General features: G+C 37.0%; 5 protein-coding genes across 8 annotated transcripts in view; 3 read left to right on the forward strand and 2 right to left on the reverse strand.

Annotated features, from left to right (window-relative positions):
• LOC141606511 (jasmonate-induced protein homolog) overlaps positions 1-16,206 on the reverse strand; it is a 182,271-nt gene extending 166,065 nt beyond the window's left edge. The window contains exon 1 of the mRNA XM_074425662.1: positions 16,202-16,206. The gene's annotated coding sequence lies outside the window, so the exon portion shown is untranslated. The remainder of the gene's footprint in view (positions 1-16,201) is intronic.
• On the forward strand, positions 1,489-9,255 carry LOC141606501 (G-box-binding factor 3-like). Of its 4 annotated transcripts, none has more exons than XM_074425652.1 (13): positions 1,489-1,587; positions 1,953-1,987; positions 3,888-3,994; positions 4,169-4,213; positions 4,761-4,853; positions 5,134-5,211; positions 5,860-6,011; positions 7,300-7,354; positions 7,439-7,481; positions 7,744-7,898; positions 8,032-8,109; positions 8,199-8,324; positions 8,806-9,255. In XM_074425652.1, the coding sequence occupies exons 3-13, from the start codon at positions 3,926-3,928 to the stop codon at positions 8,956-8,958; spliced, it is 1,047 nt and encodes a 348-aa protein (XP_074281753.1). In that variant the 5' UTR covers positions 1,489-1,587; positions 1,953-1,987; positions 3,888-3,925; the 3' UTR covers positions 8,959-9,255. The 4 variants fall into 4 exon arrangements, with proteins under 4 accessions (XP_074281753.1, XP_074281751.1, XP_074281750.1 ...); XM_074425650.1 differs by having other exon boundaries at positions 1,569-1,587; positions 5,851-6,011; XM_074425649.1 differs by lacking the exon at positions 1,489-1,587 and having other exon boundaries at positions 1,897-1,987; positions 5,851-6,011.
• On the forward strand, positions 12,490-15,385 carry LOC141609415 (putative inactive receptor kinase At4g23740). The gene is made up of 3 exons (XM_074428467.1): positions 12,490-12,732; positions 13,038-14,344; positions 14,601-15,385. The coding sequence occupies exons 2-3, from the start codon at positions 13,081-13,083 to the stop codon at positions 15,251-15,253; spliced, it is 1,917 nt and encodes a 638-aa protein (XP_074284568.1). The 5' UTR covers positions 12,490-12,732; positions 13,038-13,080; the 3' UTR covers positions 15,254-15,385.
• Positions 16,207-16,392: 186 nt separating the features above from the next.
• On the reverse strand, positions 16,393-20,447 carry LOC141606509 (uncharacterized). Its single transcript, XM_074425660.1, has 4 exons — positions 20,093-20,447; positions 16,794-17,112; positions 16,548-16,606; positions 16,393-16,458 (listed from the first exon to the last, which is right to left on the reverse strand). The coding sequence occupies exons 1-4, from the start codon at positions 20,319-20,321 to the stop codon at positions 16,412-16,414; spliced, it is 654 nt and encodes a 217-aa protein (XP_074281761.1). The 5' UTR covers positions 20,322-20,447; the 3' UTR covers positions 16,393-16,411.
• A 1,033-nt stretch (positions 20,448-21,480) lies between these two features.
• Positions 21,481-25,070, forward strand: LOC141606512 (ubiquitin-conjugating enzyme E2 28). The gene is made up of 5 exons (XM_074425664.1): positions 21,481-21,828; positions 21,992-22,087; positions 23,495-23,622; positions 23,977-24,081; positions 24,687-25,070. The coding sequence occupies exons 2-5, from the start codon at positions 22,018-22,020 to the stop codon at positions 24,828-24,830; spliced, it is 447 nt and encodes a 148-aa protein (XP_074281765.1). The 5' UTR covers positions 21,481-21,828; positions 21,992-22,017; the 3' UTR covers positions 24,831-25,070.
• Positions 25,071-26,862: the final 1,792 nt, after the last annotated feature.

Raw genomic sequence — 26,862 nt, forward strand, 5'->3', positions numbered from 1 at the left:
GAGTTAAGATACAGGTTTATTGGTAGGCGATCTGTAACACCAATAAAAACTATTCACCATCTCATAAACATGAATGACATTAGTAATTTTGGGGTGACATTATACCTTCTCTTACTTTATGTGCCTATTTGTGATTTAAGTAAACAAAATGTAATCTTACAACAAATTATACACCGTTTTACAAGAAACATTCTCGAAAGTTAATCTAACCACAAATGAATCATGATCCATATTCTTGAAACAACAATTATTAAATTAATTTGTTTTACGATTATTTATATAAGGCCGTTTTAGACACACGGTACAATATTAAAAAAAAGTGTAATTAGAAATAACACAAATTCTCATTTATGACGGACAAAATCCGTTACACGGTACAATACTAAAAAAAAGTGTAATTAGAAAGAACACAAATTCTCATTTACGGACAAAACCCGTCATAAGTTTGTGACCTGAGATAAATGGGCAAGTGAGAGGACAAGTGGGAGAAGATTCTAAAAATTTCAGCTAGTCTTGTTACAGACGGATATGTCCGTCTATAGCTAAAGATGGGTCAAATAGCTTGAAAGTGGTGACATTTTTTGTCCCCACCACCCCACTTGTTGCCTGTCCTCTTAGGAATGTGGTATTGTATTTGGCCCGTCTTTAGTTATAGACGGATATGTGCCGTCAATAATGAGATTTTGTGTAAAAATTTTATCGAAAAAGCTACGATTACACTCGGTGTATAGAATCTCCTATACACCGCAAATAACGTATGAACATGTGGCAATGGTGGGGCATAAGATAGAATCTTTTTTAACTTTGATTTTCTTATATTTGGAAACCAAACTTTTTAAAGATTAATTTAAAATGTGAAACTTTCCGAAATTATTATTAATTTCTTTATACCATAAATTAACAGATTTGGTAAGATTCCATTTCTAATTCTTTCTTATTTTTCGTTTTATTTCTTTAATATAGTGTAATTTAAAAAAAAAATCGTTTTAAACAACCAATTTGGTTGTGGTGGAATGGAAAAAAATTATAGTTAAAAAATCAATCCACTTTTGGTGGTAAACATATGATGAAAAGTAAGTTGATGATAATTTGCGGCTCATCATCACGTACCTATGGTAGAGATATTAGAAATAGACCAAAAAAATTCTAACTAAAAATAAATGCAAAGTAACGCTGTTTTTTTATTTTATTTTAAAATTAAAAATAACAGAAACTATTATGGTATAAAATAGTTTGCAAGATATAAGATTATGTTAATATACGATATTATTTTGAAATTTGGTAAAGATAATTATGGAATAATTTATAATTTTAAACTAATAAAATAACTAATAATTTCCCTCCCTAACCATCTTATATTTCTCTCTAAATCTCTCCAAATTCTTTCCATAAATAAAAAATATATTCTAGCCACATGTTTAAATATGATTAGCGGTGTACAAAAGATTCCTACACTAAGTGTAACTGTAGCATCTTCCAAATTTTATGACCGTCACAAACAAGACGGGATAGGAAAAAATAGAAGGAACTGGAAGAAAGGCAAAGCAAAGAGAAGAAGAAAACGCGTGGCGTGGAGCTGACGTGGATGTAATGCTGGCAATATTCAATGCCCTTTCACCATCTCTTCTCTTCTCTTTTTTCCCTCTTTCTTTGCATCACCATCAACTACCCCTCCAATTTTACAAAAAAATTCACTATTTTATTTAATAATAATAATAATAAATTAATATTATTATAAATAATCTTAAATTTCCCTCCTTTTTCTTTTTCCCCATTTACAAATCCCAAAAAAATTGTATATTTTAATTGTTTTCAGGGAAATTTTAGAGGCAAAAATTGTATTTTTCTGTGATTTTTGAGGAACACAATTTATTACATCAGCATAAAAAGTGTGTACATTTTTCAGGGTATTTGTGTTTTTTTTTTTTTGTTAATTATTGTACATTTTTCAGGAGAATTTGAAGGGTTGTTGCTAATTGATCAAAAGGTATGTTAAATTGTTAATTTTATTGCAATTTTGTTAATTATTTTGTGTTTTGGATGAACCCTTTAGGAAAGATTTAAACTTTATTGGATTTGTTTGTGTTATTAAGGTTTTTGTATAGCTTTTTTTTGTTTGGATGACTTGGGAACCGCAGCCGCTACCTTTGGTACACACTGGGTAAACCCCGAGTTTTTTGTTTAGTTAATACAGTATATGTAATTCTGCTGAAAAGTTTTTGTCTTTGATATAATTGAGGGAGGCCCGCATGCTTAACCTGAGGTGAAGGGAATTAAATCATTAATTATGGTTTAAGTATAGTTTTCATCTGATAAAGTTGATATTTTTTGAACAAAAAAAGGTTGATTTTTGGTTTAGGATATACTGTGGGTTCCCCTTGATAGGATTATGTAGTGATTAGTGTATGGTGGGTACAAATTGATTAAGCACTAATTTATTTAATTTGCCCTAGGAATAGTTGATACTAAATACAAATACTTATATGAGACTCGACCCGTTAACCCTATCGGATTTGGGTGGGGTCGCATGTGAGACGGTTTCATACAAGATTTGTTGTTTATGATTTACTGTTTTGGTAGAGGAGATTATATGTAAGGGTTTTGCTAGACTTCATAGCTCAGTTGGTTTAGCTCACTGTATAGAGTTTGGAAGGATTAGAGCTTGTTGGAAGAATGATCACTTCGATTTGAAGATTTTTAAATATTGAACAGGAGAACTTGAATCTCATGTATGAAATAAGAACTACGCGTAAGCATGTATTGTGGAAGGTAGAACCGATTTTTGTAGTCCTTGTGACCATGCACTTGGTGTTAGATGTAAGGAAATATTTGATTTTGATTCTTCTAATTGATTTGGGTGGGGTCGAATGTGAGACGGTTTCGTATGGGACTTGTTGTTTATGATTTAATGTTCGGGTGAGGAGGTTATATGTAAGGGTTTTGCTAGACTTCATAGCTCAGTTGGTTTAGCTCACTGTATAGAGTTTGGAAGGATTAGAGCTTGTTGGAAGAATGATCACTTCGATTTGAAGATTTTTAAATATTGAACAGGAGAACTTGAATCTCATGTATGAAATAAGAACTACGCGTAAGCATGTATTGTGGAAGGTAGAACCGATTTTTGTAGTCCTTGTGACCATGCACTTGGTGTTAGATGTAAGGAAATATTTGATTTTGATTCTTCTAATTGATTTGGGTGGGGTCGAATGTGAGACGGTTTCGTATGGGACTTGTTGTTTATGATTTAATGTTCGGGTGAGGAGGTTATATGTAAGGGTTTTGCTAGACTTCATAGCTCAGTTGGTTTAGCTCACTGTATAGAGTTTGGAAGGATTAGAGTTTGTTGGAAGAATGATCACTTCGATTTAAAGATATTTAAATATTGAACAGGAGAACTGGAATCTCATGAATCTGGTGAATGAAATAAGAACTACGCGTAAACATGTATTGTGGAAGGTAGAACCGATTTTTGTAGTCCTTGTGACCATACACTTGGTGTTAGATGTGCGCGCGAGTAGAGAATGGGACTCTTGTAAGAAAATATTTGATTTTGATTCTTCTATTTGATTAGAATCAAATGGTAGCTCAAAATTTGTTATTTCTTCGATCTGATATAAACAACTGCAAAGTCTACCCTCGTCAAACCCACATATCTATCTTTTGGTTCATGGAAGTATTAGTGGCGTAGCTACATATAAGGTAGTGAGGTCTTGAGAGCTCAGAAGTTTTTGTAAACTGGTTGTTTTGTATTTCTATATTTTTCTAGTATGAAATTACTTTAGTTTAATGGCCCATATTAGTGAATTCATGACAATTATGCAAAAATTAGCATTTCTGCCTCAGACTCGTGAGAGGAACACTAATATGCTTTAGTTAAAACATTTCAGGTGCCACTTTCATAGGCGAATAGGAATATAGGATCATCATGGGAAACAATGAAGCTGAGAAAACTCCGAAATCGGAGAAACCAGAGAAGCCGGCTTCTCCACCGAAGGTGAGGCAGCCATTACCATTTGTTTTGGGATTTTGTTACTTATGAGTAAATGTTTTCTCCCTTTTCTGTAACAACCAACATTGATATTCTAAATTTTGGAATCTACGGAGTTTTAAATTTCTAATCTATTCCAACTTTCTTTGTTTCCCCTCCCAATTTGGGTTAAATTTACAGGAACCAAGCAGTGTTCATGTCTATCCAGATTGGGCGGCTGTCCAGGTTAAGTTTCTTAGTGTTTGCCTTCTTTCCTGAGGGATCAGTTATGTTTATGTTATGAAGTTGTCCCTTAGCTGTGTTTTTTTATCCAAGGAAAAGCTTGTTCTTCACTTCTTTTTCGGTAGTTAATATTCCCTATTTCCTATTGAATAGTTTACGTAATCCATTTAGGTAATTAATAGGGAGTAAATAGTTATTACAGAGTATATGCTAATTATTCAAGCGTTACGTTATCCTCGATGCTGAAGGGGAGCCTTGGCGCACCGGTTAAGGTGTTGCTTTGTGACCATGAGGTCACGGGTTCAAGTCCTTGGAGCAGCCTCTTGCCAAAATGGCAAGGGGAGGCCGGAGGCTTGCCCCTATTACACCCTTGTGGACTTGTGGTGGGACCCTTCCCCGGACCCTCGCTTAGCGGGGACGCCATCGTGCACCGGGCTGCCTTTTTTTTTTTTTTTTTTTTTTTTTTTTTTAACGTTATCCTCGATGCTTTTGTTTCCAATTTTCTCTAAAACTACTTGTGCCTTTTCTGAGTGTTTTTTTTTGGCTCAAGGCATATTACGGAGCTGGAGGCATGCCAGCGGCTTACTATAATCCAGCTGCTGCACCCGGCCATGCTGCACACCCATATATGTGGGCACCACAGGTAGTTGCACATTATTTTATACTAAGTATTTGCCTGGTTGTTTAATTCAGCAATTGTTCTCCTAATAACAGAACTGAGAATAAGAAGAAAAATGAGCATAAGCCGAACTTGATTGGGGTTCACTATCATGCATTATCATTTGAAACAGCCAATGACACAAAAGAGAAAATAATGAAAAGAAAAAAACAAAATAGAAGGAAATAAAAAGAAAGGAAAAGGATAAATAGTCAATATCCCTACGTGTAATTTGCTAACTGTGAATTGTTTCTTGTTTTGACAGATGGTGCCACCTTACGGATCACCTTATGCTGCCATGTATCCGCATGGAGGGATCTATGGGGCTTCTACTGCACCTGCTGTAAGTGTGTCTCACATTCTCCCTCCTTCCCAGTTCTTGTCACTGACCTTTACAAATACGGAACGGTCGATATTTGATGGCCATACACATACCTGTATGACTGTAGATTAGATGCACCATTGAACTTCGCTCGCATATTGTTCTCACTTCTCAGCTTGTGCCTGGTATTAATTTAAATTATATCACACTCATTTTGGGAATAAAGACCTGCTCACCGAATGGTAAAATAACTTACTATGTTTCCCTTTCAGAGTCATTCCTTAATACTAACTGCATGTATATTTTCATTATGGTAAAAAAAAAATGGAAAAAGAAAAACCCACTAGCTCCTTGACTTTGGTAGTCAGCGAGTGTAATTTGTCATGCTTGATTCATCAAAACCAAATATTTCCATTAGTCATTTTTAACTATTGTATAGTGTAATTTTTTTTTTGGTGAAAGTCCACCCTGTTTGATAATAAAGTCAAATGGGAATAACATAAATTGGATGGAGGGATGAATATCTTTGCCAAGAGCTTTGTATTAATATTTTTGAGCTGTATATTATTATGATGGCCAGAGTGATGGCAGTCAAATATATGATATGTTTTCTTCATAAAGCCGGAAGAACGCAGCGTGGATGATGCTACTGCATCTTAGTTTATGCAGGTCGCAACTCCCCAAACTTTGGAAACTCCGACAAGGTCTTCAGGAAATGATAATGGCTCTACAAAGAAGCCTAAAGAAACTGATCTCAACGCTGCATCTGGAAATGGCAACGAGAGTGCTGGAAATGATGGGGCACGTGGCCAGTCACACAGGTTTTTCAGCAAGTCTTTCTTATTTTTTTAGTTTCTGTGATACCAGACGACGTGCCAGAGTTTTTAATTTTGCCCTGATTGTTTTGAGCATAACAAGCAAAGAACTCGGTACTCCTACCTTACAAATTTGAGAGTGACGTAAGTTAGTTTCTGCAATGTCTGGCCATTTGTACAATTATTGAATTATTGTGCTGAAGATAATTGTAGCTGTAGTTTAGCCTTTTTAGATTCAACTTATAAAGTAATTTGGGATGAAGATAGTCATCTTCTTAGACTTCTCTCTTAGTTTTGGAAATTCATTCTGGAAGAAGTGGCTACAAACTGTGGGAAGGGCTCTGAGTTTTGTATTCTCGTATTTCACCTGCTTTCTTGTTCTAGGCCTCTAGGGCAATCTGTATACTTATTTGTAGTGCTTCTTGTTGAATTGCTCTTGAAAAAGAAATACTCCCTCCGTCCCGGTCATTTGTTGTCCTTTGATTTTGGCACAAAGACCAAGGAAAGAGGAGATGACCAATAACTAAATGACATGTGGACCAAATTAAGTGTGAATGATCAAATTGTTGTCAAATGCATTCCTAAAATAGAAAGGATAAAAATTGACTAAGATACCCCAAAATAGAATAGGACAACAAATGACTCCCGTAACCAGAAGTTTGCTGATTATTTTTGAAGAAAAACAATCGAGATATAAGTTCCATGGCTAATTAGAAAAGATGCAATGGTGTGTAGTCTGTAGACATGTAGTTATATGTAACCATATGTCATGGTATTCCGACTTTGCTTTATAGACACACATACGAGAAAATGAAGTGAAATAATTTTGGAACGACTTTGTATGATATAATCACGGTAAAAAGAGTGATTGAAGTATCACACGCCTTTGAGTTGATACATAGGTGAGAGCTACGAAGTCTTTTGCTCCTATCTCTTTGAGTCTAGTTTTGTTCGGAAAAGGCAGGAGAGGGATATGAGACAGTGAGCGACACTTCTGGAGACTCTTTCTGTGTTGATTAGCTAGATGTAAAGCATCTCTACTCTCTAGGTAATGACCGGACAATTGGAGCCATTGTATTAAATCTCGCTTTGAGATTTGATCTCTAAATAGGTACCTCGGCCTGATCCCGCTTGTTGTGCCATAATTGTGGCAGGTACCGCTGTGAAATGTGATCATGGTCATCTTCAAAATGTTAATAATTTGACAGTTTCGATATCATAGCCTATATTTAATATCATGATTAGAACAACTTAGTATTAATAATAACTATTTTTTTTATGATGTTGGCAATAGCACGGATTGCGGAACAGATGGTTCCTGTGACAGAAGTGATGGCAGTACAGCAAGAGTGAGTATGCATTTTCTGTCTTCTAGGTTTGTAGGTCTCCATTAGTTCCTAAAGCAATAAGCTGATGTTGCGATCCTATTCCAGGAAGACGACAGTGGTAGAAGTTATAACGGGGCATCAGACTCAGGTATAACTCATTCTTGATATTTATTCCAGCCTTGTAAATTGAAAGCATATTTTCAATCTCGATTTGTGTCTCATCTCATGTCCTCCTTATTTTGACACGTTATCTCTTAGTACAAAAAGTGGGAAGTTTATTGTCCCCATTTGACATTGGTTGACAACCAAAGTCAAATGGGATGGGATGGCAACTTTCGATATCTATCCAATTGCTAAAATCATTTTACTCCCATCGCTAACTAGTTTGATTGGTACCATATGTATGCTAGGCACATGTAATATGAAGATAGTTCCTGGCATTCCAATGGGATCCACCAAGCCTTTAGAAACCTTTCCCGTCCAAGCACCTCAGATTAATCATTCTTCTCACGCAAATTCCGTTACTACTGCTGCTGCACACAGGCCTTCTGTTATAGGCGTACAGGTAATAAGCATTCATGGAAATTGTTTGGACGAATTTGCTTATTTTAAAATGTCAAACGCTCACCATAATGCATGGAAAATTTTCTGTTTGGTTAATTGGAAATATACGATCTTTACGAGAGATTATTTTTCAGGATGAGCGAGAGCTAAAACGTGAGAAGAGGAAACAATCAAATCGAGAATCTGCCAGAAGATCAAGACTGAGGAAACAGGTTTGCATGCAACCTGGGAAAAAAAACGAAGTTTCATTTCAAACTTTGGTCTCCTTATTTGCTTTAATGGATAATGTTTCATATTGCAGGCTGAAATGGAAGATCTCGGGAGGAAAGTTGATGCCTTGACTGCTGAAAACTTGGCTCTTAGATCAGAAATTAACAAGCTGGAAGCGGATTCAGAGAAACTGAGATCCGATAACGGCTTGCTAGTGGTAATTTTTTACTGTCGTCCAAATTAATTTGAATTTGCGTAGTTTACCCTGTGTGTTTTAGATGACAATTCTGAGAATTTCGTTTACAATCAACCGTTTCTTCGTAATAAAAAGAAGTGCAGCCAATGAGTCATTTTGCTTTCTTCATGCCTAATGTAGAACAAAAAAAATGTGTTTTTGGCTCCATTCCGTACTTTAGAATAAAAAAAAAGGGCAGCCCGGTGCACGATGGCGTCCCCGCTAGGCGAGGATCCAGGGAAGGGTCCCACCACAAGGGTGTAATTGGGGCAAGTCTTCTCTTGCCATTTTGGCAAAGGGCCGCTCCAAGGACTTGAACCCGTGACCTCACGGTCACAAAGCAACACCTTAACCGGTCCATTCCGTACTTTTAGAATCTTTTGTATTAATTCAGAGTTTTTGTTTAAAGAAACTCGGATTTTGTAACCTTACTAAATTCTCTTTTGATCGATGTTACTTGCAGGAAAAGTTGAAAAAAATGCAGGGACAAGGTAGCGGCATGGTTTCTGTGAATAACGAAGATGAGGAGAACTCACACATTAATACCGAGAACTTACTAGAGAAAGTAGATAATTCAATGTCTAATGGTGATCATGAGCAAGGTGAACAAAATTGAATACCGGTCGTCTCATTATTAGGTGGCGTGTATCCGACCAGACCACAGAAATAGTTCTGCTGTGTGACTCGTGTCGATAACCACATTACTCCCAACAGCTAGCAGTAGTTAATATAAACTTTGTATGTGTGTTGTCATCATAGTGGATATGTCCATTGCTTGTGCTTAAGTTTCGCACTTGTACACCGGGAATTAGTCGGTAATCTTCAATCTTGAGTGTGTAGATTTATTAGCCCTGGTGCGGCGGTGCCTGTGAAATTGTATATAGCTTGACAAGTACCAAAGTTTTTCTTGGACCAAGTACTCGGATATATTGTCGTGCTTCCCTTATCGGGCAAAATAGGTTGACAGAGCTACAAAGCATGACCTCTACATGTTTCGCTGTGTTTGCGAACACAGGGTACAAAGTACCAATCACTAACGGAGCTCAGGAGCTGTTGGTTTCCACTATCGCCGTCCTTCCTCTCTTACCATCGCACTCATTCTTCTCCCTCGTACTTCTGTATTTATATTTTTTTGGCGAATAAATCAGTTCAGTGGATTAGAACTTAATTTTTATTTATTTATTTATTTATTTATTTATTATCAACTATACTTGACATTAAAAATCTCTCTAGTTTATCTCTCTACCTTTCCCCTTTCTCCAAAAACTCAAAACCCTAATTTAATCTTGAGCCGCCGCCTCCCCTAATCACGCTCTACCCCTCTTCTCCCCCTACCCTTCGCCGGAGTTAGGCTCTCTCCATGGCCTAACTCCGGCGATGCTCATGCCTTTCCTCCCTTTCATCCCGTTCACGGTGACTTCTCCTTTTCCGACGGTTTTTGTTTTCTTGTCTCGGAGGTCCGACCGCTGGCTGCGACGGTTTTCCTGCTCGGTGTTCTGTTGATGGTCTCTCGTCCGTTCCCCTGTCCTGTCGTTGAAGTTGTTCATGCATCCCCTCCGCTCCTTTCCCGGGTTTCGATCCGTTTGGGTCTGTTTTGATTTGGGTTTGTCGGTTCTCGGCTGGCTGGGTTGGGTCTCCCTTTGTATGTCCCGTCCCTCTTTCTCCTTGTCCTGTCACCGCCGTTCCTGCTTTCATCCCAGAGGTGATCCCCCCCCCATTTCCCCCATTTCTGGGATGGTTTGCTCTTTTTGTTTGTCTGTCTGTGTCGATGGTGGTCGCGTCTTGGGTCTGTTTTGGTGATCCCCCCACCTTTCGTTTCTAAGTCTTTACCACCTTTGTCTGTATGTTCTGTTTTGTTTTGGTCTCGTTGCTTTTGTGGCGGTGGTCCTGGGAGGAGTTGTCTGGTGAATCGGGCTTCGTTTTTGGTCGGTCGGGTTTGTTTGGTATGTGTCTTCCTCTCGGATGGGATTGGCGCGTGTATGCTGACGGTCCTGGGGGGGTTCGGTTGGTTATTGGTCGTCTTCGCTTCTCTTTCGTTTATGGTTGTACCTGTGCGGTTGGTTCGGTGTTGTCGGTTTGTTGGTGTCGGAATGAGGTCACGGTTGATTGGGTCTTCTTGGTTGGGCTGAGGTGTTATGGGTAGGGTGGAGTCGGGTTTTTTGGGTGGTGGTGTTGATTGGACCGGATGCGGTGGTTTCTGTCTCTTGCTGACGATGCTCTCTTTTTACTGTGGTTTGTTTTCTTTTTTTATTCTAATAATAAAATTCCTTTGGTTATGGGTGTCCTGTCCCGTAATCTTTGAGGTGAATCGTAGGGTCGTTATTTCTGTTCGAATGGGGGTTATGATATGCTATCGTCTTATGTTCGTTCTTCTTCGCATGGTGGACTCTATGAAGTGTTGGTCCTTTGGTCAAAGGGGTCGATTTCTAAGGTGTAGGAGTTTTATCTCCACTGATGGCAGACTTCGTCGTCTTGCTCATCTCCTTTTCTTTCTTCGCTCTTTTCGCAAGGGCGGAAGTACACCTTGTCATTGCCTCTCTGCGGCTCGTTGGCTTCGATGTCTTCTGGTTGTCATGTGTGCGGATGAAGCTGCTTTGGATATTCGTGGCCTATCCTCTACCGTTATCCAGTCTATCATCGAGGAGTTTCATTATCTTTATATTGTAATTTCTGCTTCTAATTTTAATTATGCTCGTCTTAGGTATGGCTTTGTTGTGCCAGACTTAGATGTAAGTTGTCTGGTGCTACCTAGCCGAGTAGCTTACGTTGTTACCTGTAAGACATTGTAAGTTATTCTCCTTCCGCTGTCAAAAAAAAAAAAAAAAAAAAAAAAGAACTTAAATTTTTTTTCCCTGTTTGTCCCAATGGCCACTGCTGATCACTAATCCAACTTCCATATAATTAAAACTTAAAAATCATCTTACTTTCAACACAAATATAGATTAGAATAAATTGTGATGATTAAAGACTTGGACTAACAATTGAATAATGAAGCAATTATCAAAAGTCATACATATATAAGACAATTTTTTAAGACCGATACAAGATACAACCATCTTAAACTAAAAATTAGTCAAATAAGTACGAATAAGACAAATAAAATACACGGGAAAAACAAAAGATTTGTGTTAAATACTCGAATAGCATGATATTTAATTCGTTTTAGTGTTAAGATGGATACTTCCGTCTATACTACCAAAAAATTAGAGGAATTTGGTAAAACCAGGCTGCTCACATGGCAACCATCTTACGCAAGAAACATTATATTAAATGGAAAAAAATGGCGTAAATGGAGGGGTCATGTTGGTGCAACAAAGAATTTTATTAACATTTTCTTGAGTTGTCAACTTTTCATTTTCACATGCATTATGCATCATCCTTCCTCTTCCTACGCACATATAAACAATTACTCTTATTATTCTAATTAATCATTATTGCAATTTAATCCAAATTAACTCAACCAAACCCCATACATACACTACCTACTTAAAAACCCCACTAGTATGCATGTACCACATTCCACAACGACACAATTATAGAATAAAACCGTCTTACTGTATGGTACAATTCCTTAATTTTAATTTTCTTTTTACAATTAGAAAATTTGTAGCCGTTACCTTTGGACCACACCGAATAAATCCTATATGGGGTAGCCTAGACCTTGCAAACGGGTCAATCGGGTCGCGTCACTTTCGGGTCTGTAGACTTTAGGTCAGGTCGAGTCGTTTCAGGTTCGGGTCATTTTCGGTCAATAATTATCAAGTTATTTGTGGATAATAATCAGTTTATAACAATAAACATTCGGGTCGGGTCAATTCAGGTTTGGTTAAAGTACGGATGTCAGATCGGGTCAATTTTACCAGGTCTAGGGTAGCCTACAAACCACGAATATCAGGTCAATCACTTTGTTTTTATCAGGGTGACAAAAAAAAATTAGAAGACACGGTTTTCTTATTGGTTAAACACTCATTTATAACGGATCAATAACTAATTGTTTTTATATATTTAGAAGACCGTTTCATATTGTAAGACAGTCTAATTTACATTTAATTAGTTTTTTTTTTGGAAGTACATTTAAGTAGTTACTTAACTACCCTTTAATGATCCATCTTCAATGTTTGTTTCTCTCTCCATTCATGACTTACCTTCTTTGCAAGCAAATAAAAATATATTATCTTTCACATGCTCTACTCTTTCATCATTATTTCTCTCATCATTCATATGATTAACTCTCTTATACTCCTCCTATTTTGTTGCATCTCACACAATTAGGTCATTCTTCCTCTTCATATTTTTATGCATTTTATCAAAAATGCATAAACTTTGAAAACTTTAGTTGTTAGAGAAACAAGAGCCTCATCAACCTTGAAGTTTTAATCATATCATCCATGTAAGTCCAAATATTTACGTCAAACCGTCTTACATGCGACTTACTTACTGTATTATCTATCGATATTCATGTACATATATGTTCTTCTAGCTTTATATGGATATTAATCAAGCAATTATGTTTTTGTAGTAATTTCTTTACTGAATTTTTAATGTTGCTCTTACTATATTACTGTTATTAGCCCGTTGACACTTAATTTCTCAACGTTTACTACTATAATTGCACAATTACTATTAAATTACTATTAAATTATGTTATATTTGATTATTTTCACTACTTATACAAAATTCTTTTTTTTTTTGTAGATTATACACCCTAAACAATCAAGATCAGCTTTCCTGCTAAAAAATGACCGTCTTTCGGCTAATATTCACAAAAATCATAATCTTCCTTGGAATTTCATTACTAAATGTTCAAGGTGAACCATGGCAAGACAAGCAAGCATTACTTGATTTCCTACAAAACACGCCGCATTCCCGGTACCTAAACTGGAGTCCATTCAGTCCTGTTTGCACCAGCTGGACTGGTGTAACCTGCAATGATGACCAAACCAGGGTTGTATCTCTCAGACTGCCAGGGTTCGGATTCCAAGGCCCGGTTCCCAATAACACACTCGGCCGTCTTACAGATTTACAAACACTTAGCCTAAGGAATAATAAATTTTCAGGTCCATTTCCACCTGATTTTTCTAGGTTGCCAAATTTGACATCTTTATATCTTCAGTTTAATAAATTTTTTGGTCCTCTGCCCTTAAATTTTTCGGTTTGGCCGAATCTTGTTGTTCTTAATTTGTCCAATAATAATTTCAATGGGAGTATTCCTCAGTCTCTTGCCAATTTGACTAGCCTTACTACTCTTGATCTTTCAAACAATTCGCTTTCCGGTCAAGTACCGGATATTGATAACCCGAGTCTAAAGGACTTGAATTTATCAAACAATGATCTAAATGGGACATTGCCTAAGTCTCTTAGTAGGTTTCCTAGTTCTGCATTTTCCGGGAATAATGTTTCCCCCGCGGTGTCCATTCCGCCATTACCATCACCTAGTCCATCCACCAGCCAACCGGCGGATCCAACACAACCACGTAAATCAAAGAAGTTAAGTGAGACGGCCTTATTGGGGATAATAATAGGCAGTTGCGCAGTGTTGTTTGTGGTGACTGCCGTTCTGATTATTGTTTTCTACCTGAACAAAGAAAGCGTGAGAAAGACTGGAACAACGGAGCAAGATAAAGGCGAAATCAGCAAAGCTTCTAAGAAGAAAAAAGGGATTAAGGAAAGTCCAGAAGAGAAGTTTGGGAAGATTACTTTCTTTCCAGGGTCGAATTTTGCATTCGACTTAGAGGATTTATTGAGAGCATCAGCTGAGGTTCTCGGTAAGGGTACGTTTGGAACGACGTATAAGGCTGCCTTAGAGGATTCCACTACTGTGGTGGTGAAAAGGCTCAAGGAAGGTGTTGTAGGAAAGCGAGATTTCGAGCAACAAATGGAGGTTGTTGGTAATATCAAGCATGACAATGTTGTTGCTCTCAGGGCTTACTATTACTCCAAAGAGGAAAAACTTATGGTTTACGATTACTTCAGCGCGGGCAACCTGTCAACAATGTTACATGGTATGATATATAATCCGTCAGCATCATAATCGCCCTTTTATTACAAAAAAAAAAAAAATTGAAATTCAGCCTTTAGTTTGATGAAAAATTCTTGTGTACTCAGGAGTACCGTCCTCCTTACACCTAAAACTAATCCACCAAATAGAATATTATAAAAGATTAGGTGTAAGGAGTACGGTCCTCCCAGAGGACACAAGAATTTTTCTACTTTGATGTACTCAGTATTTATGAATGAATTGTGTCTGTTAATCTGCAGGGAAAAGAGGAGAAAACCCGGCACCATTAGATTGGGAAACCCGGCTAAAAATCGTCGTTGGTGCAGCAAAAGGTCTTGCACACATCCACACACAGAACAATGGTAAACTAGTCCATGGGAACATAAAATCATCCAACATTTTCATCAATTCTCAAAACCATGGTTGTATATCTGACCTTGGTCTAGCAACTATAATCACCCCGGTAGCGCCACCAATCAACAGAATTATCGGTTACCGGGCACCAGAAGTGACTGATCCTAGGAAAGCAACTCAAGCATCAGATGTGTACAGTTTCGGTGTTCTAGTCTTAGAACTTCTTACAGGAAAACACCCTCTCGGCGAGAGTGTTTCCCTAGTGAGGTGGGTGAACTCTGTAGTTAGAGAAGAATGGACTGCTGAAGTATTCGACCTCGAGCTGTTGAAGTACCCGAATGTGGAGGAAGAAATGGTGTCGATGCTACAACTCGGAATTGCCTGTGCTGAGAGGTACCCGGATAGACGGCCTAAAATGACTGAGGTGGTTAGAATGGCTGAGGATCTACGACGAGGGTACTCGAGCACCCGGCCGTCATCTGAAGTCTCGACTCCGACTCCGGCTTCGCTGTCACATATGGTTGACATGGCATCTACATCTACTTCAGCCCCACAATAATAAACATTGATTGACTTTAGTAGTTGAAGATTAGTTGTAACAAGAATTGTTTTCTTTACATAATTCAAATAGTTTTTGATTATTTTGAGATTACTTTTTGTTGGTGATTAACTAATTATGAGGCACACATGATTTGGAATATATTAGTCTGTCATTTTTTATTGTCATTTTGTAGAATAAAAGTTGGATGAATTAGTTTACCAAACAAAACACCACCTAAGGTCAATAGTTGTGGGATTGTAGCTTCAAGATGAAGTAATTTGTTGACGGTTTGATTGAAACTCGAAATACCGACCTTACGAGAAGACGAAGTTAATAATACGGTTTATTCTGATATTAAATGAAGTTGGGATTATTCTAAGAAGACCATCCTTAGTTTAGATTATTCTTGTAAAATAACCCTTAAAATAATACTACTTCAGTATTTGAGCTCGGCTTGAAGGCTAAGCCTACCAAGCCTATCAAAGCTCAAGCTCGGTTCGGACAATATTAAATTCATATCAGTTCGAACAGGGGTCGTTTGATTCAAAGCAACTCAGATAAAAAATTACTCCAGTATTAAATAAACTCGCTTCAAATACGTCACCATTCTCATTTAAAAACTACTAGTCGGCCACTCTCTGTCAAAAGAATGAACATCGGTACATCACCCTTTAATAAAAATATAATAGAAGCTTCGAAGCTACTCAGACAAAAAATTACTCCAGTATTAAACAATTCAATGCCGTGTTTACACAAACTGAAACGAAGAATCAAGTTCCGAAAACAACTATGGTTTACAATAATGATTTTTTCATATACTATCTCCTTAATCTACTTTTTTTTTTTTTTTTTTTTTTTTGACAGCATCTCCTTAATCTACTGAGGTAGCATGTGAGATGTATAATTGTCAGCTCGTCAACCGAAACCACATCAAATGGCTGCAACTCGCCAGTGTAAGGCAATCTCTTGAAAACGCGGAAGCTTGATTGAAATTTCCGTTGATTTTGGAATACACTTAATAGTGTACACATATGCACACTGAACAATGGAAGACGGAAACAAAAACTAAAGCAAAGAACATATACACAGTGTATAAAGGGTTTTCATACTCAGGATATGGACGCGGAGGCAATGTGGTAGCAACATGAAACATTCAATGGGTTAATATGGAACAGATTATTCGTCGTCATCAGGTTTGCGTAAAATCCGGGTCTTCACACCACCTGGGAAACAAAGCCATATGAAAACATTAAGATTAAGTGAGCATGTACGAGTCCTGGAAAACTATTTTTATAAGTTGTGTCGTACAAACCTTCGACCTCCTCAAAATGGACTTCCTTCACCAAATCAGCAGCTGGATTATACTCAAACCTAACGCAGAAGCGAAGTTGGTCAATGTCGATCCAAGGTTATTTTTGAATGCATGAGTTAATGAATGATAAATTGAAAAGAATAAAAGCAATCGAGAACAATAAAGTACGAGCTTCTCGAGCCGCAGAGTTCAATCGTCCCTAATATATTTTTTTTTTTAATAACAGAGGGATGATAGAAAGTTCACCTGTTCTTGAAAATAACATCAAGCTCAAAGTTAGAAGTATTCTTTGTAGCTTCCACCAGAACGGTAACGATTTCATTCTTTCTAGTGCTAGCCATGAGCATATCATACTCTGTTGGAATGACAATTGCAAAAAAGTTGTCACATAATTTGCTAAGATACAGCTTCTCGACAGCGGCGAGGGCTATCCTTCGCTTAAGGGAGTAGCTCTCAGGATCAACAATGTACAGTGCATAATCTGTAATTATAAGAATCCGCCTTTTCATTTTCCCGGTTCCAGTGAACTTCAAAACTTTATCAGCAAAGAGAACTTGTCTGTCACCTGCAATACATGGTGGAAAAATAAGTTCAGAACATTTGATAACAGGCCATAGTTACTACCTCCATCACCTATATATTCCTTTTTGATATTAAAGGATAACTTTTACCATTAATCTTTCGAGATACATGTAAAGCTAAGCTACAATGTCAAATTTGTCACATTGATCAAAGGCGGCTAAACTGGTTACTAAAGTCAAAGAGGGCCAATGAGCACCAGTAAAGAGCAAAAATTTAGAATTATGAGGTTTCGAGATGAAATTATCTTGGCATTTACACAAGTTCTACGCACAATGATTATCAGCGAGCCTTGTAGCACAGTATCTTCTCCTCAAGATTGGCAACCTTTCCAATAATACAAAATGGTGGGTATCATCTCATCGAAATTCGTTACATAAAATTAGAGAAATACTGATGTACAACAAAATCTTCAATGTAACAAGGTTTAGTAGCTCCAAGCCTCCAACCAAAAAAAAATGGCAATCAAAATTACAACCATCAAAGGCTAGTGAAAGACATTCTTTGCCATCTCAAAATCTTTAAGCAACCTTAGACATCAAATGAAATCGTAAAAAGAAAGTAAAGTGCGATAAACAAGAGAAAGAAGCGCAATCTAATAAAAATGGTCCTACTTCGAACAACTCATCAGTTTGGAAAGAGATGAAAGGACAACACTTCGTTCCCAAATGATAGAGTAGGTACGAATACTAAAAACACATCAAAATACCAGGAAAAAAAAGCCGATAGACATCAAATGAAATCGTTACAAAATTGGAAGTATGATTATTAGACTAAAAAATTTGGTTATACAAAAGGCTCAGAGCAAAAACAGTAAGGATTCACAAGTCACAACATGAGAGATTACAACTTTACAAGTTGAAGCAAAATTCATAGGAACTACTATCCACAAGTATGGTCACAGAGACAACATCAAAGTTACTTATTTTGTCCTCTCTTTTCTGCTGTAGCCTGAAAGTGCATGAAAATTTCCAAATAGACTAGTTGAAGATCACACTCCATTGCTCGATAAAACAAAATCTTTTCCTTGCCATCATTGTAGCTAAACAAAGACAGTTCATTACAACAACAACAACATTACCCCAGTGCCTCAATGGCTCCCGCAAATTGCGGGGTAAGGGGGGTCGGATGTACGCAGCCTTACCCTTGTGTTAGAAACACAAAGAGACTGTTTCCGAATAAAGACAGTTCATTAACACTATAAAAATTCAACGCCTATCAAAATCTCCATTTTTTTTCCGACAAAAAAGAAACTGAAAATTTCCAACTACTATGCTACACTGCTCCATGGCAATTATTAAAGTCCATATTACACACAGCTAGGAGCTAGGGTTCACAAAAATGGAGGGACAATATCTGACAACGACGACAACGTTTGTTGCAACTACAAGCTTATAACTTGTATCAGAGCACCAGGCACTTGTATCCTACAGTCAACACTGGCTTCGTGGAGCTCAACTCCTCTAACAACCAGAAGAATAAAAACAAACAGCATACCTTGCTGCTTTAATCACTGATATAAAACACCACTGTTTTTACTTGATAAAAATGCTCGCATTATGTCATGTAACGTGTTTTAGAACATGTTGGTCAGCTAACATAAATCATATTTGAAATCGAACAACATAGAGGAAAATAAATCTTGACTTTCTTCAATTGCATATTTACGTCGATCTCAACGACACTCGTATCATTCTCAATTACCTTAATCCATGTTTAATTGGATCTTCCGCTATCAATTACAAACATATAATTCCTAAATCCCCAAGCCTCTTAAAGGGACCTTAGTTGATATAAGTCTCACATGGGAAAACCACCTTAAGTGATTTTTCTTCCTCTTATATTGAATAGACGCAAGTCCTACCTTCTCCAAATCAACTCATTTCTCAACCGCTCCATTTTTCTGTGGCCGTGCATAAGCAATAGAATATGCATCTCCCATGATGTGGTGCCCAATACATAACGGAACTTAAAGCCTCCATTACATTATATTTTCCATTATATAACGCCAAAATTGTGGCCGCATAAACAGCCATATAACTACAGACTTCCTTGAACTGTTCTTTGCTACCAATTCAAAATCAAAGCAACTTCATCTCACTTGAACCACCTCCTTGTCCAAGCAACTCTAACCTTATCCAACCCATCCTCCAAAATCTACATCATCAACTACATAATCTTCATTAAATCAACATTACATAGACACAACAACCAGAGCCCCATAACTTAGTTCTTTAACCATACACATTTTCTACATATCACCTCCTTTTGCAGACTTATAGCACTTACCAGTTACCACAAACCACTTATTCCACGACCAAACCACTTCGATCAATCACACCTACCAACCGATGGAACTAAGACATCGTGGAACTCCCAAAAACTTACAACAAGCCTATCACAGCATATCAAGGTCACAGCCAAACATACTCTACTAATCCTCTACCTACCTAGGAGTGGAAACCGGCCAAACCATCATGACTCGAGTAGTACTTCCAAATCCTTATACGATACATATACATACCATCAACATTCAACACAACTACGAGTTTGTGACAATTCAATCTCCTAACTAGAAATCTAGTGTATCCACATTACCAATAAACTAAATCACAATAGGCAATATAATTGTCAGCAGCAGCACCAGCACCAGCACCAGCACCAGCACCAGCAACAGCAACAATAAAGGCGACAATTATAGCAACCTTCTTGAATCCAAGGAGTAACAAAACATTACCCATTTACCCCCAACAACTCGAAACTCGATACGCACCCATTTAGCCAATAATCACAATTTGAAACTCGATACGCAACCATTTACGGCCAATTATCATAATTCGAAACTCGATACGCAACTGTTTACCCCAAAACAACACATTTCAGATCAACCCAATTCAATTAAAACACAATTAACACCAACAAACACACAAAACAAGTAATTAAATAAGAAATTAAGCAAAACAAACCTTGTTTATTAAGGATTTTTAAGAGAAGAGGTTGAGAATCAACATTAAGGTAATCCCCAGAACAATCACGATGCATAGAAGCTAAACGACGCGCTTTGACACCCATGAATGGTTCAAGTTTCTCCTTTGTGGGTTCATCTGACGGTTGTTCTTCTTCTTGTTGTTGTTTATCGGATTTCTTCTGCGCTGCGACGTCGTATTGCACTCGACGGTTGTTGTATCGGTTCATTTTTGTTATGGGTTGGTGGTGATCGTTGTTGAATGTGGTGGCTAATGATATAAGGTTGGGTGGGAGTTTGTTACTTGGTTATTTATTTATTTTTTGGTTATTTATTTTGCTAATGATTTTGAGTCCAATTTACAACTCTGACTAATTTTTTATTTATTTTTACGGCATGGATCCTCTCCATTTCTCAAAAGAAATAAAGTTTTACTTGTATTATTTTTATAATGATTTAGATTAAATCTAGACTCGATCGGATGACTATATATCTATATCTTTATTTGAGAATAAAAAAGTTAATGAATGAGATTGAATTATATAATGTAGTAGGAGTAATATTTTGTGAGAGCAATGAAGAGAAATAAATAGAAAGGATCCATTTTGGTTTTTTACAACCAGTTAATAATAATGTAGTTGCTGTTTTACGGACAAATATTACTTTTTTATGGATTTTTATATAATTACGTAAAGCATGTCCATGAAAGAGTATAAGTCAACAATAGTGGTGTTAATAAAAAGGGTTATGGACCTTATGGTGTACAGAGTAAAAATTTGGATCGAAAACACAAATATTTGTACTCTGGTGTATATGGATAGTCGTTTTCAAGTATGTAAAGTGGGAGTGAATCGATGTGTGGCTTGGGTGTGGTTTTTAAAAGAGTAATCCAACATTCTCAACGGCAATTAAAAAATTAAATTAAATAAACAATAACATTTGAAAAAGTTTATGAATTGGTTTTATCAGAAAACAACAACTATGAGCGGCATATTGACAGGTGGCAGTTTCAGTGGAAAATGAAACTTACTCGGTTAAGCACGAGTTCAACTCGTATATCGAAAATGAAACTTAAGGCTTAAATTAAGTTATTGGAATCACCGCAGTTCTTAAGTTTTCTCGAACACCTTTTTTTGACCATGACTAATGTGTGATAACCTAGTGGATCTCAACTCGATTCTAATGACTTGAGATGCGCTCAGATTTCACCACAAAAGTCAGACTCGGCTCTTAGCTCATCAACTCTACAACTTACAACTCTAGCTCATCAACTCAATTCTAATGACTTGGGAATCGGTTTGGTTAATACCTGATTACAAATTCACAATGTCATCATACTCTTTACATTTTTTTCCATCACCTTGTCACAATGTCATCATACTCTTCACATTTTTTTCCATCGATTCAACTTCAAACTCAAACTTCCCCAAACCAATCTGAACACACTAGAATCGGGTTTTAACAAAACCGATTCCCAACCACAAAATTTACCTTTCCTAACCCTAACCAAACAAAAAAAGGAAAACCAAAAAGTAACCAAAAAAGAAAAGAATTTTTCCCCAATTTAAAGCCATCATCCTCTATCATTACCTCCTCTTCTTCCTTCTTTCCGTCCTTCGAAAATCATCGCAATCTCTCCCTCCTTCAAACTTTCCGCAACCCTAAATTAATCACATTATTCGCGCGTTAATCGTAGGAGAGGGAGGTAGTTCTACCGCGATCTGATCGTCTCCTCTGGTAATTCCTTCAATTATTTACCTTTTTTTTTTGCTGTTTTTTGTTAATTTTTTTGATCTAGGGTTTCATTATCGTTGGATCTATACGATCTGTTGTCGTTTCATCTGATCTGATAATTTTTGTTTATGATCATGATTTTTTTAATTTTAATTTTATAATTTAGGTTGAAATAAGCGAAATCGAAGAGGAATGGCGTCGAAGAGGATCTTGAAGGAGCTCAAGGATCTGCAGAAAGATCCTCCTACCTCTTGCAGTGCCGGTATAATTTTTTTTTATTTTTTTAAATATGATTTTAATTTAATTTTAGGGATTTTAGATGTTTTTGTTCAATTTGTATCGTTGATGCCTGTGATTCCCGTTGCATGTGATTGTATCTATCTATTTAGGCGATAATTATTGGTTGAGACGGTCTTATAGCGTGAGACGGTCCTTTTAACCAATAATAAAAGGTCTGTCTCACATTGTAATTTGGTTTTATTCTATAATTTGCCTACTAGGGTAGATTTGCGGTGATCTTAATGATGTCAATGTGCAACTGTGTGTTTTAGTAGCTTCAAATATATGGTGCTAGGGTGTCTTCTAATTGGAATATGTTCGATGAGTTTTGGTTGGAGTTGTTTGCATGCCGGGGATTTAAAACTCAATGTAGGAAAGATATAGAGTCGTGTTGGAGATTAGATGGTATGATGTAAATGATTGAAAGCATGTTGCAGTTGAAACCAAGTTGTTGTTTAGCTTGGATATAAGGATCAAGCTGTGAATGGGAATGATGTTTTATTTTAATTTGAGTCAAATGTACTTCAATGGAATATGAAGGAGGATTCGTCACCATGAGAGTTGTTTTCCACTTTTTTTTTTTTCTTTTCTATATTTTCGCATTTTGAAGTGTGCTAGCACCCATGGGCGGTTCTACAGTATGATTCATGTCCGCCGACCCCAAATCATTTTGGGATTAAGGCTCTAATGTTGTTGTATTCGTCACAATAAGAGTTGTCTGGGTCTCATGTTGAGAATTTGTTTTAAAGTGGGTGACTTTTGGTGGGATTTAAGTTGAGTTTTGGTTTTCCAAGACTCATGTTCAAACCAATGAATAATGAATGCATGTAAATTGGACTCTATATATATTGTCTTAAGAGAGTTTTGATGAGTGGAGTTAACTAAAAACACAAGGGACTCACTTAAGTCTCAGTTATAGCATTATATATTTATATATACCACCTGTGTCTCACAATAAACTTCTTGCCTTTCAAAATAATAAACGGAGTAAGTACAAAGATTATTGTCGAAAAGAGGAGTACTATTTTTTCCATGTCAAGACTCACAGTTACATTGAGTTTTCACACAAAGATAGTCTTAAGGGCTTAGGTTGGTGACTCTCCGAGTCAGGTTGTTTACTTTGGTTTGGATATAGTTAAGGGACAGAATGTTTTTGGCAATGAGAAGTTATGATATTAAGGGAATTATGCTGGAGTGAGTCAGTGGTTTAGCCTATTTACAATTCACTTTATTAAATATACTTAAGTACCTTGTGGTTTAACCTCCGTAAAGATGCTTTTTTTTTTGGGTATAACCGTGTTGATTTTGTTACTTTCTTAGAAATGTTTAAACAGTGATCATTTGAGGTATTGCTATGGAGCTGATGTTTATTGTGTTTACTGCTCATCAGGTCCAGTGGGTGAAGACATGTTTCATTGGCAGGCAACCATTATGGGACCTCCTGACAGTCCTTACGCAGGGGGCGTTTTCCTTGTTACTATCCACTTCCCCCCAGACTATCCTTTTAAACCCCCAAAGGTATTTTATTGATTAGTTTGCTCAAGTTTTATCATTTTAGCACTTGGTGCCTACATTTGTGTTGGATTGCTGATCTCTTTTTGTGTTTCCTCATCAACTTGAGATTATTTCATGATCATATTCATTATCCTTCATGTTTTCGTACTCAAACTCAATCCTATATGATTACAAGCTGTAAGACCAACGGAAGTTTTGATCTAGGAACCGTGAGAGGATTTAAGAATCATCATACATTCACATCTTTGACTTTAAAACTTCCTTTCATGTACCTAGTGTTGTCTGTGTACCTTTTGAATTCTCCGAACATACTTTTGGATTCGGAGAGTGACTCTTTTTTATTTGGATGTACTGCAGGTAGCTTTTAGGACAAAAGTGTTTCACCCAAATATTAACAGCAACGGAAGCATTTGCCTGGATATCTTGAAGGAACAGTGGAGTCCTGCTCTTACCATTTCAAAGGTTTGTGTGAACCACTTTAATGTCTTTTTCATATACGAGATACACAGAGTTTGACAATTTGACGCCAAGGCCAGTGGCATAGCCACTTCGGTTTGTACTGGGTCTCGAGATCCACAACATTTCTGAAGGCTAATATATCAACATGTCAATTTGGTCAACTGGTTTTGTTTTTATATTTCAATAAAATGACCAAAGTTTGAAGGTTTTTATAAGCATTTTTTCTATTTTACATACTTTTGACTTCACCGGCTCATTTTTTAATCAGCCTATGTGCTGAAATATTTGTGATAACATCCTTCCAGTCGTACGAGTTGAGCCTTTTTTATCTTTTTATATTATATTTTGTTTTGAACAATCTATAATTTACTTGCCAGTAAATGAGTTTTCAAGTAGATGTTGGCGATGCAATTGTCACCTAAAATTTTCTTCTAGTCATTCAAAAATAGTTTTGTGTTTTGAGTCATCGGGGGTGTTATTGTCATAGTGTTGTTAGTTTGTTACTATTACGGTAATCAAGGGAATTTTACTCGCGTGTTAAATGTTCTAAATTCACAGTGACTGAAATTTAAATGGTAAATGATGCCTTTGAATTTTCATTGGAGCAGGTATTGCTTTCGATTTGCTCCCTCTTGACGGATCCTAATCCCGATGATCCCTTGGTGCCAGAGATTGCTCACATGTACAAGACTGATAGGGCCAAGTACGAGAGTACGGCAAGGAGCTGGACTCAGAAGTATGCTATGGGTTAGTGTCTACTTGGGAAGTGAGGGGGGTAGGAGGCGGTGTTTCCGATACCGTCTTCTACACATTATGTATGTGGGTGAACCTATGGTATGTGTGTCTCCATCCTAAATGGACATAAAAAATTGTCCCAAGATTTTTAATTATGTCGGTTAAAAAAAAAAGAACTTAGATGTTGTCCATCATGTTTGTATGGGCAAAACTATATTCAAGCTGTATAATATAACTGATTTGGTGTCTTCATAAAACTCTTAACTTTTGCTTACTATTTGAGAAATTCAATCTTGTGGCTGGTTTCTCTCGTAATGAGAAATATCGATCAATAGTTCGTTATAAAACAATTTGGCATAGAATTTGGGTTAGAAGATTTACCATTATGACTAGAATCACGAGTATGATATGGTATGAACTATGAAATATGACTAGAATCACGAGTATGATTAGGGTTGTTCACTCAGTGGTCCGGACCAAAGACCAGACCGGACCGGGCCATTTGGTTTGGACCAAACCGGATCGAATTTTATTTGGTCCGGTCCACGGTTCACCTATTTACCCGACTTTGGTCTTCGGTTCGGTCTTGGACCAAACCGAATAGACTGCGGACCGGACCATGGACCGAAGTTATTTAAGAAAAGAAGTTTTAAAATTGTAATATTATTGATTTTATTTTTTACTTTGTTTACACGTATTATAAGATGTCTAATTATGTAGTTAAATCTAGTAAAAAAATAATGTTTATTTTGATCGTTACAAACTTCTCGAGTTCTAGTTTTATATGCTAAAACATGTCAATGACAATAATATTTGGTCCACTTTGGTCCATTTGGTCTGGTTCGGTCCGGTCGACGCGTTTTTATGGTCCAGACCGGACTGGACCAATATTAATATGGTCCGGTCCTCGGTCCACCTCTTAACCCTTCTTTTAACCTTGATCCAGGAGAGTTTGAGTCGGTCCCTGGTCCGGTCCCGGACTAATGAACACCCCTACAGTATGATACGGTGGATTTTTTAGATGAAAATGATCTGTGTAAGTGTAATTGTGTATTGCAGAGCTGTAATAACTTACAACTTCTTTGTCCACCTAAAAAAAAATAAAAAACTTCCAACTTAACATAAATCAAAATATTTGTCAAATCAAATAATATGGTAGTTGGGTGAACGAACAATCGTCTTGTTGGTTCAACCATAACTTTTCACCAGACCATCTTATAAAAGACTTGACACGAACTACCTTTTTTTTTTTTTTTTTTTTTTTTTTTTTTTTTTTTCGTAAATAAAGATATCTAACTTAGATTTATCTGAAATGGCATTTGACTCATTTGGTCAAATGCACTTATTATAGGAATACCACCATAAGCAAAAACAACATAGTAGCTACATCCGCTAACATAAGAGTGTTGATGGCGTACGGCTGTCTGCACACAAAGTAGATCTTCAACATCCCCATCATCCTTGAAGGGGCAAAATGAGTGGCCAAATGGTCGATCATACCTTTACTCATCTTAACAGACAAAGCTTCGGGAAATACTCGCAACAAGACACAAAAATGTGTCTCGGAGATTCATCCCCTTGGCTATGAAAAAGGGCATCTGAAGACCAACGAGTAGTTTGAACCATCAAGAAAGCACAAAGTGCACTTACGTCACTAGGACGTAGAAGGAAAAGGCGGAAAGCAGACCAAAATCTGTCTCCAAAGGAGCAAAAACTCCTGCACTTTAGAGGACAATCCCAACAGACAAGAAACTCGTAGCCTAGAAAAGCGAGAAAGGATGTAACCAGCAATAAAGTAAGCAACTTGCACAGACCCCTAACCAAAACCATCTCAAAAAGCCAGAAAGAGATGGACCCAACACCAGCCGAACGTAAAATTACATTTGTTGTTTTTGACTCCCTAATAAGATGACAAACTAGTCCCCGATTGGCTGAGGGACAGGACACCCTCAACCAAAAGAAGGTTATTATTTGAACTACGGTGTATAGTTGAGACCAAACGATGAGGAAAAAGGAAGTGGTATGGTAGAGAAAGACGCGTCAAGATAT

The sequence above is a fragment of the Silene latifolia genome, chromosome 10, assembly GCF_048544455.1.
Source record: "Silene latifolia isolate original U9 population chromosome 10, ASM4854445v1, whole genome shotgun sequence".
Classification (NCBI taxonomy): domain Eukaryota; kingdom Viridiplantae; phylum Streptophyta; class Magnoliopsida; order Caryophyllales; family Caryophyllaceae; genus Silene; species Silene latifolia.

Excerpts from the sequence above, each read along its gene's own strand:
- LOC141606501 (XM_074425650.1), top strand. The coding sequence starts at position 3,926 with ATGGGAAACAATGAAGCTGAGAAAACTCCGAAATCGGAGAAACCAGAG. Across the intron at positions 7,482-7,743 it reads TAACGGGGCATCAGACTCAG|GCACATGTAATATGAAGATA; the intron begins GTATAACTCATT and ends TATGTATGCTAG. Across the intron at positions 8,325-8,805 it reads CCGATAACGGCTTGCTAGTG|GAAAAGTTGAAAAAAATGCA; the intron begins GTAATTTTTTAC and ends TGTTACTTGCAG.
- LOC141609415 (XM_074428467.1), top strand. The coding sequence starts at position 13,081 with ATGACCGTCTTTCGGCTAATATTCACAAAAATCATAATCTTCCTTGGA. Across the intron at positions 14,345-14,600 it reads CCTGTCAACAATGTTACATG|GGAAAAGAGGAGAAAACCCG; the intron begins GTATGATATATA and ends GTTAATCTGCAG.
- LOC141606509 (XM_074425660.1), bottom strand. The coding sequence starts at position 20,321 with ATGAACCGATACAACAACCGTCGAGTGCAATACGACGTCGCAGCGCAG. Across the intron at positions 17,113-20,092 it reads AAAAATCCTTAATAAACAAG|GTGACAGACAAGTTCTCTTT; the intron begins GTTTGTTTTGCT and ends CATGTATTGCAG. Across the intron at positions 16,459-16,547 it reads CCATTTTGAGGAGGTCGAAG|GTGGTGTGAAGACCCGGATT; the intron begins GTTTGTACGACA and ends TTTGTTTCCCAG.
- LOC141606512 (XM_074425664.1), top strand. The coding sequence starts at position 22,018 with ATGGCGTCGAAGAGGATCTTGAAGGAGCTCAAGGATCTGCAGAAAGAT. Across the intron at positions 22,088-23,494 it reads TCCTACCTCTTGCAGTGCCG|GTCCAGTGGGTGAAGACATG; the intron begins GTATAATTTTTT and ends ACTGCTCATCAG. Across the intron at positions 24,082-24,686 it reads CTGCTCTTACCATTTCAAAG|GTATTGCTTTCGATTTGCTC; the intron begins GTTTGTGTGAAC and ends TCATTGGAGCAG.